General features: G+C 42.8%; 1 protein-coding gene across 5 annotated transcripts in view; it reads left to right on the plus strand.

Annotated features, from left to right (window-relative positions):
- The window catches only part of mgat5 (alpha-1,6-mannosylglycoprotein 6-beta-N-acetylglucosaminyltransferase), a 246,044-nt gene that overhangs the window by 98,641 nt on the left and 132,176 nt on the right, over positions 1 to 15,227 (plus strand). For all 5 annotated transcript variants that reach the window (XM_048533823.2, XM_048533819.2, XM_048533822.2 and 2 more), the window contains exon 12: positions 3,544 to 3,693. In XM_048533823.2, the coding sequence (XP_048389780.1) occupies positions 3,544 to 3,693 (150 nt within the window). The remainder of the gene's footprint in view (positions 1 to 3,543; positions 3,694 to 15,227) is intronic.

The raw sequence follows: 15,227 nt of genomic DNA on the forward strand, positions 1-15,227 counted from the left end.
TTTAAAAGCAAATGAAGTTAGGGATCAGGCCATGTGAAGAAAATGAAGGCACATGATTACATAGTTTTGAAGAAACAACAATGAACTCTTCAATGTTAGAACAATAATACAATCTACAACACATATATAACTAGTATTCAAAAACCTTGCATTAATGTGTGATGAATATGGGTAACAGACATTTTGATTAAACACTCTACAATGCGTATCAAATAGAAATGTGATTAAGGTAACTGCCGTAGTTTTGTTAGCAATTCCCCAGACATGTTGGGTCATCATATCCTATTAAACTTCACAAGGGAATCTCAATTTTTCATTTCCATTTTCTTTTTCTGATCTGTCTTTGAAACTCCCTCTCAAGCCACTCTGGCATGAACTGCTTGAATGATCGCTCGAGCTTTAGTTGATCACCTCCCTCCCAAGGATCTGTTCTTCCATGGATCCTCAACTTTTCTCCCATAATTTGCTATCCTTCACAATTCTAGCTTTTCACTGACCAGTAGCTTTGCCAAACTAGGACTATCCTGAGCTCTAATTTTAATTCCATCAAGCAATTACTACTTGTGGTCTGAATAACCTCTAATGTGCTCAGACATTTCAGGAGCCCTGACTTCAATTCTTAGGCAGATGTTTTAGGAGTTATTAGATAGCTGAGTTCTAATAACACAAATATCTAGCTGCTTTTGTCATCTCACTGAAACCCCTACATGTAGACTGTCGTTCAGTTGCCTAGCATTCAGCTAAAAGCAGCACTGGCTCCTTCTGGTGTCCACTTCATCTACCTTTCTCACATTGACTTCAAACCTCATTGCCTACTGCCTTTTAAATTCTCCTCAGTGACTGTTGAAGTCTCACGTGAGCTATTCAAAACATTACAACTAACCACTCTCCTATTTGAGGATAGAATTCCATCTAACTAATATTTTGAATAGCCAAAAGAATCAACCCCTGGCAATGATTATGCCCTTCCTGTTATATTCTCACAGACTTTGCTTGCTACACAAAAGGTTATTTAAATTTACTATAATATGTTGGATGGTTTGGATTTGCCTGTTTTTATCTTCAAGTAACAAGCTACTGCAATAGCTGTTCATTTGCTTATCAGCTTGTAGATATAGTTTCTCTCATCCTCAGCCTACTTGTACTGCAAAACTGAGATCATTGTATGGGTTCTAGTTGCTTTGTGTCCTTTCATATGATTCCAACCAGTTTCAGCCAAATTTTGGCTTCTACTTTGAGTTTTGGTCCTTGTTTCCTTAGAAACTGACAGATTATTCCTGTCTCAGCTTCCCTTTTCAATGTGGCTGTGTGTCAAAAGAAACAAGCTTTGGAACCACCAATTTTGTGGCAAACATAATTGGCTCAAGCAAGTGAAATGTTGCTGGAAAAAGGAAGATAAAAGGGTAATCTGTGATAACCAACAGCAGGAGGGTTTCATGACAAGTTTTATTTTCATTCCTCTCAAGTTGAAACAAGTGGCAGTGAATCATGAAAGATGTCTGGATGCACTTTGACACTTGGTCAGCTGCTGCATAGCGAAGGAGTTAAGAAATGAACTAAAACCGAACCAACAAAAATGGACTTAGCCATAGAGATGAACAGCATGGAAACAGACCCTTTAGATCAACTTGTCCATGCGACCACATATCCTAAATTAATCCAATCCCATTTGTCAGCATTTGGCCCATATCCCTTTAAACCCTTCCTATTCACATACCCATCCAGATGCCTTTTGAATGTTGCAGTTGCACCATCCTCCTCCACTCCCCTTACAGTTCATTGCTTACACGCAGCACCGTCTGCATGAAAACATTGCATGTGTCCCTTTAAAGTTTGACTCCCACACCCTTAAACCCATGCCCTCTAGTTTTGACCTCACCTACTCTGGAGAAAAGACCTTAGCTATTCACCCTGTCTATACCCCTTGTGATTTTATAAAACTCCGTAAGATTTTTCTCAGCCTCCAATGTTTCAGTGGCAAAAAATGCTCCAGCCTATTCAGCCTCTGTCTCTCACCCTGCAACACTGGCAATTTGCTTGTAAATCTTTTCTGAACCCTTTTTCAAGTTTAATATCTTCTCGAGACCAGAATTGAATGCAGTATTCCGCAGGTGGCCTAACTAGTGTCCTGTACAGCTGCAACATGACCACCTAACTCCTGTAGTCAATGTTCTGACCAATAAAGGCAAGTGTACCAAACACCACCTGCATTACCCTGTCTACCTGTGACTTCCCTATGAACGTGCAATCTAATGTCTTTTTGTTTGACAACACTCAACAGGCTCTTACGATTAAGCGTATAAGTCCTGCCCTGATCTGCTCTACCAAAATGTAACACCTCACATTTATCGAGATTAAATTCCATTTGCCACTTCTCGGCCCATATGATCAAGGTCTCTTTGTACTCCGAGGTAACTTCCTTTGTCCACTACACCACCAATTTTGATGGCCTCGACAAACTTCTAACCATACCTCTTGTATTCTCATCCAAATCATTTATACAAATGACAGAAATCAGTGGACCCAGCACCAATACTTGCAGCAGGCCACTGGTCACAGGCCTCCAACTTAAAACAATATGGGCACTATGGCTCAATGCTTAATACTGCTGCCTCACTATGTCCTGGGTTTGATTCCAGCCTTGAGTGACCGTGTGGAGTTTGCACATTCTGGTGTCTGCTTGGTTTCCAACAGATGCTGCACTTCCTCCCACAGTCCAGAGATGTGCAGGGTAGGTGGATTGGACATGTTAAATTGTTTGTAGTGTCCAGGCTTGTGCAGATTAGATTGATTTGGTGGCTTTGAGTGCTTTTTGCAGCAGAGGAGAAGGTGCTTCCTATCTTTTCCTCGACTGTGGGAGCCCACGAACTGTGAATTGTACAAAAATGGACTTTGTCTTAATTTTTTTTAATGTTTTCAGTAATATATATGGAGTATGACAACTTACAAACTTTTTGCTGGAATTTTTATAAAAATAATAGTGACAATAAATTTCTTTCTTCTATTTGATTCTATTTAGATTTTCCTTGCCTAAAACATATTAGTGAACCAGATGGGTTTGTAACAGTAATGGTTTCGTAATCTCCTATTTTTTTTCATTTGATTTCCAGATTCACCCTCTGCTGTTTGTGACATTCAAACCCAGAACATTAGCCTGAGCCTCAGGATTATTTGGCCTAATGGCAGTAGTACCACAACGACACCACATACACTTTATTTTTCAGACTTAAAGAAAGTTTCAGTATGGTCTTTTTATTGGTCTCTGATTATTGATAATCATTCTGTCATTTTAAGTTCAGGTATATATTAATGAGATTGTTTAGCTTGCGCATTGCCTTGTCTATAATGACTGAGTTATACTCATGGATCACACTCCAGGCATTTTCCACTCATATTCCTCAATTTCAAGAGTTACATAAAATTTATTGGTGTAATTTCACTTCAGGAAATGACCAAGGAGGAGATGATGTAGATATTTTGGATTTCTCATGCTTTCTCATCCAGATTCTGGAAGATGAAATATTTCTTCTTCTATCTCTACAGGATAAAAGGTCTTACTTGGATATAATCCATAGCTACACAGAGGTCCATGGCACTGTTCATGGAACTAGCACACTCCACATTCCTAGCTATGTGAAAAACCATGGGATATTGAGTGGACGTGATCTACAACTTCTCTTAAGGGAAACAAAGGTACAAAACGTGATTGCTTCTCTGCTTTAGAATACAAATGTATATACAAGGAAAAACATATTATGAAAATGTAATATTCTGAAACTGTTTGTGCTAATCCACAACTACCACTGGTAAACTATTCCATGCGCTCACACAACTCTCTGGGTGAAGAACTTCCCTCTGACGTCTCCTCCTATACCTTCCTCATAACACCTTAAAACTATGACCCCTCATGGCAGTCACTCCCTCCCTGGGGAAAGGTCTCTGGCTATCAACTCTATCCATGCCTCTCATTACATTTGTACACCTTGATCACGTCACCTCTCTTCCTCCTTCTCTCCAGAGAGAAAAGTCCGAGCTCAGTCAACCTCTCCTCGAAAGACAAGCTCCTTGTATATACATTTGTGCAGATGGTTTGGATGGAGTCGTTTTTGTCAGGTGTGTTCGGGAGGGTTTCCTTACTCAGTATGTGGACAGGCCGACGAGGGGAGAGGCCATTTTGGATTTGGTGCTCGGCAATGAGCCAGGACAGGTGTCAGATCTCATGGTGGGAAAACACTTTGGCAACAGTGACCACAACAGCCTCACGTTTACCATAGCCATGGAAAGGGAAAGGAGCAGTTACCAAGGGAAGATATTTAACTGGGGTAAAGGAAATGATGACGCTATCAGACAGGAGTTGGGAAGTACAGTTTGGGAGCAATTGTTCCACAGAAAGGGCACAGCAGACATGTAGAGACTGTTTAAGGAACAGTTGTTGCAAGTGATGCATAAATTTGTTCTGAGACAGGTAAGAAGGGGTAAGATTAAGGAGCCTTGGATGACGGGAACAGAGGTGCTTGTTGTCAAAAAGAAAAAGGCAGCGTAAGTAAGGTGGAGGAAGCAAGGGTCTAGCACAGCTTTAGAGGATTACAGGCTTGCTCAGAAGGAACTCAGAAGTGGACTGAGGAGGGCCAGGAGGGGGTACGAAAAAGGCTTGGCAGGAAGAATTAGGGAGAACCCGAAGGCATTTTACTCATACATGAGGAATAAGAGAAAGATCAGGGAGAAGGTAGGGCCGATCAGGGATAGCAAAGGGAACTTGTGTGTGGAGCCTGAACAGATAGGGGAAGCCCTAAATGAGGTTTTTACTTCGGCTTTCACGAAGGAAAGGGACCTTGTTGTGAATGAGAACTTTGAGGAGCAGGGAAACAGGCTTGAACGGATCAGGATTGAGAAAGTTGATGTGCTGGAAATTTTGGCAAACATTAAGATTGCAAGTCCCCAGGGCCAGACCAGATTTATCCTAGGTAGCTCGGGGAAGCGAGAAAGGAGGTTGCTAAGCCACTAGCGAAGATCTTTGCTTCCTCACTCTCCATGGGAGTTGTACCGGAAGATTGGAGGGAGGCAAATGTTGTTCCTCTTTTTTTCAAGAAAGGGAATAGAGAAATCCCTGGAAACTAAAGACCAGTCAGTCTTACGTCTGTGGTCAGCGAGGTTTTGGAAAGAATTCTGAGGGATAGAATTTATGACTATTGGGAAAAGCATAGCCTTATTAAAGGGAGTTAGCTTGGCTTTTGTGAGGGGCAGGTCATACCTTACAAATCTTATTGAGTTCTTCGAGGAAGTCATGTGATAGGTTGACGAGGGTCGAGCAGTGGATGTGGTGTACGTGGACTTCAGCAAGGCATTTGATAAGGTTCCCCATGGCAGGCTCATTCATAAAGTCAGGAGGTATGGGATACAGGGTGATTTGGCTGTCTGGATTCAGAATTGGTTGGCTGACAGGAGGCAGAGAGTGGTTGGAGATGGTAAGTATTCTGCCTGGACGTCAGTGCTGAGTGGTGTCCCACAGGGCTCTGTTCTTGGGCATCTGCTCTTTGTAGTTTTCATAAATGACTTGGATGAGGAAGTTGAGGGGTGGGTTAGTATGTTTGCTGATGACACGAAAGGTTGGAGGTGCCCTTGATAGTAGGCTTCAGCGAGACATTGACAGAATGCAGAGCTGGGCTGAGAAATGGCAGATGGAGTTTAACCTGGATAAATGCAAAGTGATGCATTTTGGAAGGTTGAACTTAAATGCTGAATATAGGATTAAAGGCAGGATTCTCGGCAATGTGGAGGAAGAGCGGGATCTTGGTGTTGAAGTGCATAGCTCCCTCAAAGTTGCCACCCAGGTGGATAAGGTTGTTAAGAAAGCATATGGTGTTGGATCTGAGTTTGCTTGCTGAGCTGGAAGGTTCGTTTTCAGACGTTTCGTCACCATTCTAGGTAACATCAATGGGCCTCCAAAGCCTTTCATTTTTGTGTTTGCCGCTGCCTGATGTCTATGGCTCGTTGTACTGTCTGTCCATTCATGGTCTGTCGCGTTAGTGAGTAAAGTTTTTTGGCGCGAAATTTCCCGCTTGTATTTACGGAGTCTGTTGTGGGCGTCATTGATCATTTCTCTAAGCATTCTGCGGCCGTTTTGCTCAGCTATTCTTTTGGCTAGCAGGGTGTTAAGGGGAGGTTTGTATTTGAGAGATTTAGTTAGTACCTGTTTCCTTAGGCATTCATGCAGGAAGTACAGCTGTTCACGGGTGGCACTCTGTCGGATGGCATTGGTTTACCATCTTCGGGCCAGTTTTAGCGTATTGCGCCCATAGGTGCTAGCGAGTTTTGAGAAGATTTATAGCTCAGGTTGAGGTTCTGGATGTGAGTTTGCTCGCTGAGCTGGAAGGTTAGTTTTCAGACATTGTCACCATTGTAGGTAACATCATCAGTGAGCCTCCAACGAAGCCACATGGTGTTTTGACTTTCATTAACAGGGGGATTGAGTTTAAGAGCCGCGAGGTTATGCTGCAGCTGTACAAAACCCTGGTGAGACCACAGTTGGAATATTGTGTCCAGTTCTGGTCGTCCTATTATAGGAAAGATGTGGAGGCTTTGGAGAGGGTGCAAACGAGGTTTACCAGGATGCTGCCTGGACTGGAGGGCTTTTTCTCACAAGGACAGGTTGACTGAGCTTGGACTTTTCTCTCTGGAGAGGAGGAAGAGAGGTGACCTGATCGAGGTGTACAAGGTAATGAGAGGCATGGATAGAGTTGATAGCCAGGGAGTTTTCCCGAGGGCAGGACTGACTGCCACGAGGGGTCATAGTTTTAAGGTGTTAGGAGGAAGGTATAGAGGAGACGTCAGAGAGAGGTTCTTCACCCAGAGAGTTGTGAGCGCACGGAATACTTTGCCAGTGGTAGTCATGGAAGCGGAGTCTTTAGTGACATTTAAGTGACTGCTGGACATGCACATGGACGGCAGTGAACTGAGGGGAATGTAGGTTAGGTTTTAGGATTATTCCACGGCACAACATCGTGGGCCGAAGGGCCTGTACTGTGCTGTACTTTTCTATATTCTGTGTTCTGTGATCATTATTTTGGAATTTACAAAATTATTTAAAGAGGAGTAGATTAGTAGATGTAAAGGCAAAACACCCACGTCTACAAGTGATGGAAGATACTGCCTTTGTTTTTTCAGTTTCTGTTTGGTTTTATAAAATAGCTTTTTTCTAATTTGGAAATGAATTTGTTCATCTTGATTTGTATAGAGTTTCAGATATTAATTTGTGACTTGATGGCAATTTTTTTTTTAAATGCACTGCTTTGAGAAAACACGTTCTATTAACCGCAGGGAATGCCTCAGTCTGAGCTGATTTTGTTTTCATGTGTAGGTGTTCTTACTATGAAGCGGTAAGTCAAAAATACTGTGAAGTAATGAAGCTGTTCAACTGTCATATCAAGTTAGATATCTGTAACAATGTCAAACCAAGTTAAACGCCACTATGCTATTATGACATAAAATTAAAACCATACACAGGATTTCCAACTTCCGTAGGCATGTACAGATTTTCATTTCCATTCCTGTTTTACTGAAACCCACACAGACTCTGCACATGGTAACCTGTCAAAATTATTCATCCACTGCTATTTCTTTCAGGGGGGGAAAAAAAACCCCTATTTTATGTTTTAAAAAAAAAGCTATTTCACATGCTAGATATTTAAAAGCAGAAAATGTTGGAAAGCAATAATGAGATTGCAGACATGCTAAGCAAATAGCCTGGTAAACTTTTGATGCACTCTGTGGCCAGAACATCATCCTCAGATAACAAGACCAAAACTGCATGCAGTATTCCAGGTGTGATCTCACCCAAGGTCTGTATAGTTGCAGCGAGACAAATTGTCTCACTGATGAAACAATACCATTTGCCTCTTTCACTGCCTGCTACACCTGCATGCTTACTTTCTGCAACTGTTTTACAGTGACACCCCACACTTGGGTGTACCTCCTCCTTTCCTAGCCTAGTGCCATTGAGATAATCCACCTTCCAGCTTTTGCAACCAAAGTGGATAACCTCTCATTTATCCATATTATACTTCATCTGCTCTGCATTTGCCCACACTCAATCTGGCTAAATCACACAGAAGCATCTCTTGAATCCTCCTTGCAGGTTACCTGCCCACCAATCTTGGCAATATTATTTAGCTCCCTCATCTGAATCATTTAATATACTTTGAGAATAGCTGGAGTTTAAGCACTGATCCCTGTAGTACCTCGCTGGTCACTGCCTCTTACTTGGAAAATGAGCTGTTTATTTGTACTCTTAATTTATTGTCTTGCAGACAGGAAACAATTATTCTGTTCTATTAGCCGTGATAAATGCAGAGTGACAGGTCAGTTAGTGGGTTGGGTCTGTGTAGGATGCTTTTTAGTGGGCTAATGCAGGCTCAATGAGCTAAATGGCCTATTTTCACACAGTAGGGATTCTATTTATTCTAATCCAAAATCATTGAATACAAAATGGATTTCTATAAGATGCCAAATCAAGAATTGAGGAACCTTAGCAAGGCGCAGACAGTGGTCAGGTGGAGACCACAGTGAATATTGAAAAGGCCAACAACAGGAAATTCACAGTCCTGCTTCCGGACTGAACAGAGATGCTCCACAAGTCGGTCATCCAGCCTACGTTTGGTGTCTGCAATGCAGAGAAAACCGTATCTGGCATTTGTTTTTTTTTATTTTTGGGCCCGCACTCTTGAGCTTTGATATTGAGCTTTCTTGGTTGCTAGTTCCATTGAAATTGCTGTTTCCAGAGGTTGCTTTAAGTCCTGTTTCCTTTGTGTCTTTAATCTCTTCTGAATTTCTTCACATCATTAAAATATATACCAGTCTGTGTTTCTCACAACATCATTTTAAGTTGCCTTCAAAGATATGACATTCTGCTATCATCTTTCATTATAACAAACTGGGAGCTACTGGTTGCGTTTGCTGAATCTGAGCCTTTCAGCAATCACTAGTCGTTTTGGTGAAAAAAAACATTGTGTAGGATTCCTACTGTTTCTTCATAAGGTTTGGAACTCTGCTTTCTGAGCTGTACCAGATTTCTCAGGAGGGTAAAAGTTTATTAATCAAATCCCACTCTCAAAATCAAGAATTTGGAGATGGCTATATCTGCTTCTCTTCTATTAACTTGAATAAAATAATGGGCATTTCACAGAGTGTAGGAGTTCCTGCCCTGTATTTTCATCATACAGTTTTGTTGATACCAAAATTTCCTACCATGCTTTTTTTTAGAAAATGGGAGGGCCTCCATAGCATGACATAGCATGAAAACTTTAACATTGATTTTCCTCTTGCTGTTTAAAATTAGAAATTTCTGAGCCTGAGATAACAAAACGTCAGCCTTCCTGCTCCTCTGCTGCTTGGCCTGCTGTGTTCATCCAGCTCTACAGCTTGTTATCTCAGATTCTCCAGCATCTGCAGTTCCTACTATTTCTGAAACAATTCTGAGCCTCCCTTTTTTTTTGCTTTTGAGTCTACACTCCTTGCTCAAAGTGCTTCTTTCAATATAGAGGACTACTTAAAATGTGTTCTTTCAGGGTGGAGCACATGGCAAGTTTCTTCTGCACTGTTCGCTTCTTGGAGTCTTTTTTTAAACTGACTGTATCTGCTTCAGTGCAGCAGTGATGTCTTTGATTTCTTTCCTCCTTTTAATCAAAATGCTTGATTTGCAATTATACGAGCACCAACTTAAATGCTTGTGGTTTTGAGTCTTGGATTTGCAATATTTTTTTAAAAAATGAATTGAAGGTCTCTGTCTTGCTCACCACATATACAGATTCTAAAGTGAACTTTCTGTAGCTGCAGTGCAGACTCTGGATAACACAACTGCCCACAATTTGACAATTGCTCTAATAAGCCATATATGTTGCAGCAAAAACATTTGAATTTTAAGATGCATACTTTCAACAGACTATTACAAACTTCTCATTTGATGCATGAGTGCTCCATACCAAGGCAGAGTGTTAAAAGTTTACGGTATTGGTCCCTCATCTTGTTTTTAAACAAAAAAATTCTTTGTAAAACTTTTTTTTATAACCTCTTGTTAGATGAGGTTCCCCTGATGTATGCTACAATTAATACTCAAAAGCATTTGTACCAATGTATTGGACTGCCATTTAGTCAGCTTCTGCCATTTTTCAGCAGATGATGGAGAATGTTTTACAAGGTCTACTGCAGGTCACCAGTTGTCTAGATGACATGGTAAAAGCAGGGGAGACCAATAAAGCGCACTGAGAGAACTTGGACATGGTTCTTTAGACATTTTGTCAAGGTGGATGTATGCCTTTGAAGGAAAAATGTGTGGTCCATTCTTCCGAAGTGACCTACTTGGGCTACAGATTCAACAAGGCCAGGTTACGCACATTTTGAAGATCAAGTGAGAACAATCCAAAGTGCTCTGGCTCCCATGTTTGTAGCAGCTTAGGTTTTCCCTTGGGCTAGTAAATTATTATGGAAAGTTCATACATAACCTGGCCTGTATCCTGACAGCCTTGCATCTGCTATTGAAAAAGGGTCAGCCTTGGAAGTGGTCTCATAGCCAAGATGTAGCCTTTTAGGGAAGTGAAGAAGCAGCTATCATCTAAGGTATTGGAACACTATAATCCCAAATGAGATCTGTTACTGACGTGCGATGCTTCCCCGTATGGTATTGGACAAGTGTTGGCTGTCAGATGGCCCAATGGAGGGGAACACCCAATAGCATACGGTTCTTGGACTTTGGCTGATGCAGATTGAAAAAAACGCCCAGTTAGAGAAGGGAAGTTTGCCGGTCATCTTTGGCATGCAAAAATTCCACCAATACCTTTTTATGTATGTAAATTTGTACTGGTAGTAAATCACAAACATCTGAAAGAGTAGTCCAAATGTTGAAGGCAGGCTTAAAGAAACAGTCTGTAGCTACATTCGATACCAATCAATCCCAATTCTTGTTTGATGGAGCTAATCCTATAATTGAGAGGTGGTATGATGATCAGAGTTGCTAATGAGGAGAAGACTCCACACAAGGGTAAATGTGGTCTTCACAGGCATGATGTGGGGTGGGGGGATTGTTGGGGAAGGTGAAATTGACTGGATGGACAATGTCGACTGTAATCCCAAACTAAACTAGCCCCACCTGCCTGCACTTAAGACCATAAGACATAGGAGTGGAAGTAAGGCTATTTGGCCCATCGAGTCCACTCTGCCATTTAAATCATGGCTGATGGGCATTTCAACCCCACTTCCCTGCATTCTCTCCATAGCCCTTGATTCCTTGTGAGATCAAGAATTTATCAATCTCTGCCTTGAAGGCATCTAACGTCCCGGCTTCCACTGCACTCAGTGGCAATGAATTCCACAAGCCCACCACTCTCTGGCTGAAGAAATGTCTCCTCATTTCCGTTTTAAATTTACCCCCTCTAATTCTAAGGCTGTGCCCACAAGTCCTAGTCTCCTCACCCAATGGAAACAACTTCCCAGCGTCCACCTTTTCCAAGCCATACATTATCTTGTAAGTTTCTATTAGATCTCCCCTCAACCTTCTAAACTCTAATGAATACAATCCCAGGATCCTCAGCTGTTCATTGTACGTTAAAGCTACCATTCCAGGAATCTCTGATGAAGGGTCTACGCCCGAAACGTCAGCTTTTGTGCTCCTGAGATGCTACTTGGCCTGCTGTGTTCATCCAGCCTCACATTTTATTATCTATATTCCAGGAATCATCCGTGTGAATCTCCGCTGGACACGCTCCAGGGCTAATATGTCCTTCCTGAGGTGTGGGGCCCAAAATTGGACACAGTATTCTAAATGGGGCCTAACTAGAGCTTTATAAAGTCTCAGAAGCACGTCACTGCTTTTAAAAAGAATAGGGAGGGGGGAAAAAGAGGAGGGGGTGTAGCACTACTAATCAGAGAGGGTATCACAGCTACAGAAGCTTCCTTTGTCGAGGAAGATCTGCCTACTGAGTCAGTATGGGTGGAAATTAGGAACAGCAAGGGAGTAGTCACCTCGTTAGGGGTTTACTACAGGCCCCCCAATAGCAGCAGGGAGATTGAAGAAAGCATAGGTCGACAGATTTTGGAAAAGTGTGCACGCAGTAGGGTTGTTGTAATGGGTGACTTTAACTTTCCTAATATTGATTGGAACCTCCTTCGAGCAGAAGATTTGAATGGAGCTGTTTTTGTAAGGTGTGTTCAGGAGGGTTTCCTAACGCAGTACGTTGACAGGCCGACGAGGGGAGAGGCCATTCTAGACTTGGTGCTCGGAAACGAGCCGGGGCAGGTATCAGATCTTGTGGTGGGAGAGCATTTTGGTGATAGTGACCATAACTGCCTCACATTCTACATAGCTATGGAGAAGGAGAGGATTAGGCAGAATGGGAGGATATTTAATTGGGGAAGAGGAAACTATGACGCGATTAGACATGAGTTAGGAAGCATGGACTGGGAGCAGTTGTTCCATGGTAAGGGAACTATAGACATGTGGAGACGGTTTAAGGAACAGTTGTTGGGAGTGATGAGTAAATATGTCCCTCTGAGACAGGCAAGAAGGGGTAAGATTAAGGAACCTTGGATGACGAGAGCGGTGGAGCTTCTAGTGAAAAGTAAGAAGGTAGCTTACATGAGGTGGAGGAAGCTAGGGTCAAGTTCAGCTAGAGAGGATTACATGCAGGCAAGGAAGGAGCTCAAAAATGGTCTGAGGAGAGCCAGGAGGGGGCACGAGAAAGGCTTGGCAGAAGGAATCCGGGAAAACACAAAGGCATTTTACACTTACGTGAGGAATAAGAGAATGGTCAAAGAAAGAGTAGGGCCGATCAGGGATAGCATAGGGAACTTGTGTGTGGAGCCTGAGGAGGGAGGGGAAGCCCTAAATGAGTTTTTTGCTTCTGTCTTTACGAAAGAAACGAACTTTGTAGTGAATGAAACCTTTGAAGAGCAGGTGTGCATGCTGGAATGGATAGAGATAGACGAAGCTGATGTGCTGAAAATTTTGTCAAACATTAAGATTGACAAGTCGCCAGGCCCGGATCAGATTTGTCCTCGGCTGCTTTGGGAAGCGAGAAATGCAATTGCTTCGCCACTTGCGAAGATCTTTGCATCCTCGCTCTCCACTGGAGTCGTACCTGAGGACTGGAGAGAGGCAAATGTAATTCCTCTCTTCCAGAAAGGAAATAGGGAAATCCCCGGCAATTATAGACCGGTAAGTCTCACGTCTGTCGTCTGCAAGGTGTTAGAAAGGATTCTGAGGGATAAGATTTATGACCATCTGGAAGAGCATGGCTTGATCAAATACAGTCAACACGGCTTTGTGAGGGGTAGGTCATGCCTTACAAACCTTATCGAGTTTTTTGAGGATGTGACGAGAAAGGTTGATGAGGGTCGAGCTGTGGATGTGGTGTATATGGACTTCAGTAAGGCATTTGATAAGGTTCCCCATGGTAGGCTCATTCAGAAGGTCAGGAAGAATGGGATACAGGGGAACTTAGCTGCTTGGATACAGAATTGGCTGGCCAACAGAAGACAGCGAGTGGTAGTAGAAGGAAAATATTCTGCCTGGAAGTCAGTGGTGAGTGGAGTTCCACAGGGCTCTGTCCTTGGGCCTCTACTGTTTGTAATTTTTATTAATGACTTGGACGAGGGAATTGAAGGATGGGTCAGCAAGTTTGCAGACGACACAAAGGTCGGAGGTGTCGTTGACCGTGTAGAGGGCTGTTGTAGGCTGCAGCGGGACATTGACAGGATGCAGAGATGGGCTGAGAGGTGGCAGATGGAGTTCAACCTGGATAAATGCGAGGTGATGCATTTTGGAAGGTCGAATTTGAAAGCTGAGTACAGGATTAAGGATAGGATTCTTGGCAGCGTGGAGAAACAGAGGGATCTTGGTGTGCAGATACATAAATCCCTTAAAATGGCCACCCAAGTGGACAGGGTTGTTAAGAAAGCATATGGTGTTTTGGCTTTCATTAACAGGGGGATTGAGTTTAAGAGTCGTGAGATCTTGTTGCAGCTCTATAAAACTTTGGTTAGACCGCACTTGGAATACTGTGTCCAGTTCTGGGCGCCCTATTATAGGAAAGATGTGGATGCTTTGGAGAGGGTTCAGAGGAGGTTTACCAGGATGCTGCCTGGACTGGAGGGCTTATCTTATGAAGAGAGGTTGACTGAGCTTGGTCTCTTTTCATTGGAGAAAAGGAGGAGGAGAGGGGACCTAATTGAGGTATACAAGATAATGAGAGGCATAGATAGAGTTGATAGCCAGAGACTATTTCCCAGGGCAGAAATGGCTAGCACGAGGGGTCATAGTTTTAAGCTGGTTGGTGGAAAGTATCGAGGGGATGTCAGAGGCAGGTTCTTTACGCAGAGAGTTGTGAGAGCATGGAATGCGTTGCCAGCAGCAGTTGTGGAAGCAAGGTCATTGGGGTCATTTAAGAGACTGCTGGACATGCATATGGTCACAGAAATTTGAGGGTGCATACATGAGGATCAATGGTCGGCACAACATTGTGGGCTGAAGGGTCTGTTCTGTGCTGTACTGTTCTATGTTCTATGTTCTATATTCCAACCCTCTTGAGATAAACGACAACATTACATTCGCTTTCTTAATCACAGACTCTACCTGCAAGTTAACCTTTAGAGAATCCTGGACCAACACTCCCAGATCCCTTTGTACTTCTGCTTTACGAATTTTCTCACCGTTTAGAAAATAGACCATGCTGTACTCTTTTTTTTTTTTTTTTTTCCAAAGTGCAGAACCTCGCATTTGCTCACGTTGAATTTCAGCCATTTCCTGGACCACTCTCCTAAACTGTCTAAATCTTTCTGCAGCCTCCCCACCACCTCAGCACTACCTGCCTGTCCACCTATCTTTGTATCATCGGCAAACTTTGCCAGAATGCCCCCAGTCCCTTCATCCAGATCATTAATGTATAAGGCGAACAGCTGCAGCTCCAACACTGAACCCTGCGGGACACCATTCGTCACCGGTTGCCATTGTGAAAAAGAGCCTTTTATCCCAACTCTGCCTTCTGTCAGACAGCCAATCCTCAATCCAAGCCAGTAGCTCACCTCAAACACCATGGGCCCTCAACTTGCTCAGCAGCTTCCTGTGAGGCACGTTATCAATGGCCTTTTGGAAGTCTAGATAGATAACATCCACTGCGTCTAACATACTTGTTACCTCTTCAAAGAATTCTAACAGGTTTGTCAGGCACGACCTCCACTTA

The sequence above is a fragment of the Stegostoma tigrinum genome, chromosome 7 (genome assembly GCF_030684315.1).
Source record: "Stegostoma tigrinum isolate sSteTig4 chromosome 7, sSteTig4.hap1, whole genome shotgun sequence".
Classification (NCBI taxonomy): domain Eukaryota; kingdom Metazoa; phylum Chordata; class Chondrichthyes; order Orectolobiformes; family Stegostomatidae; genus Stegostoma; species Stegostoma tigrinum.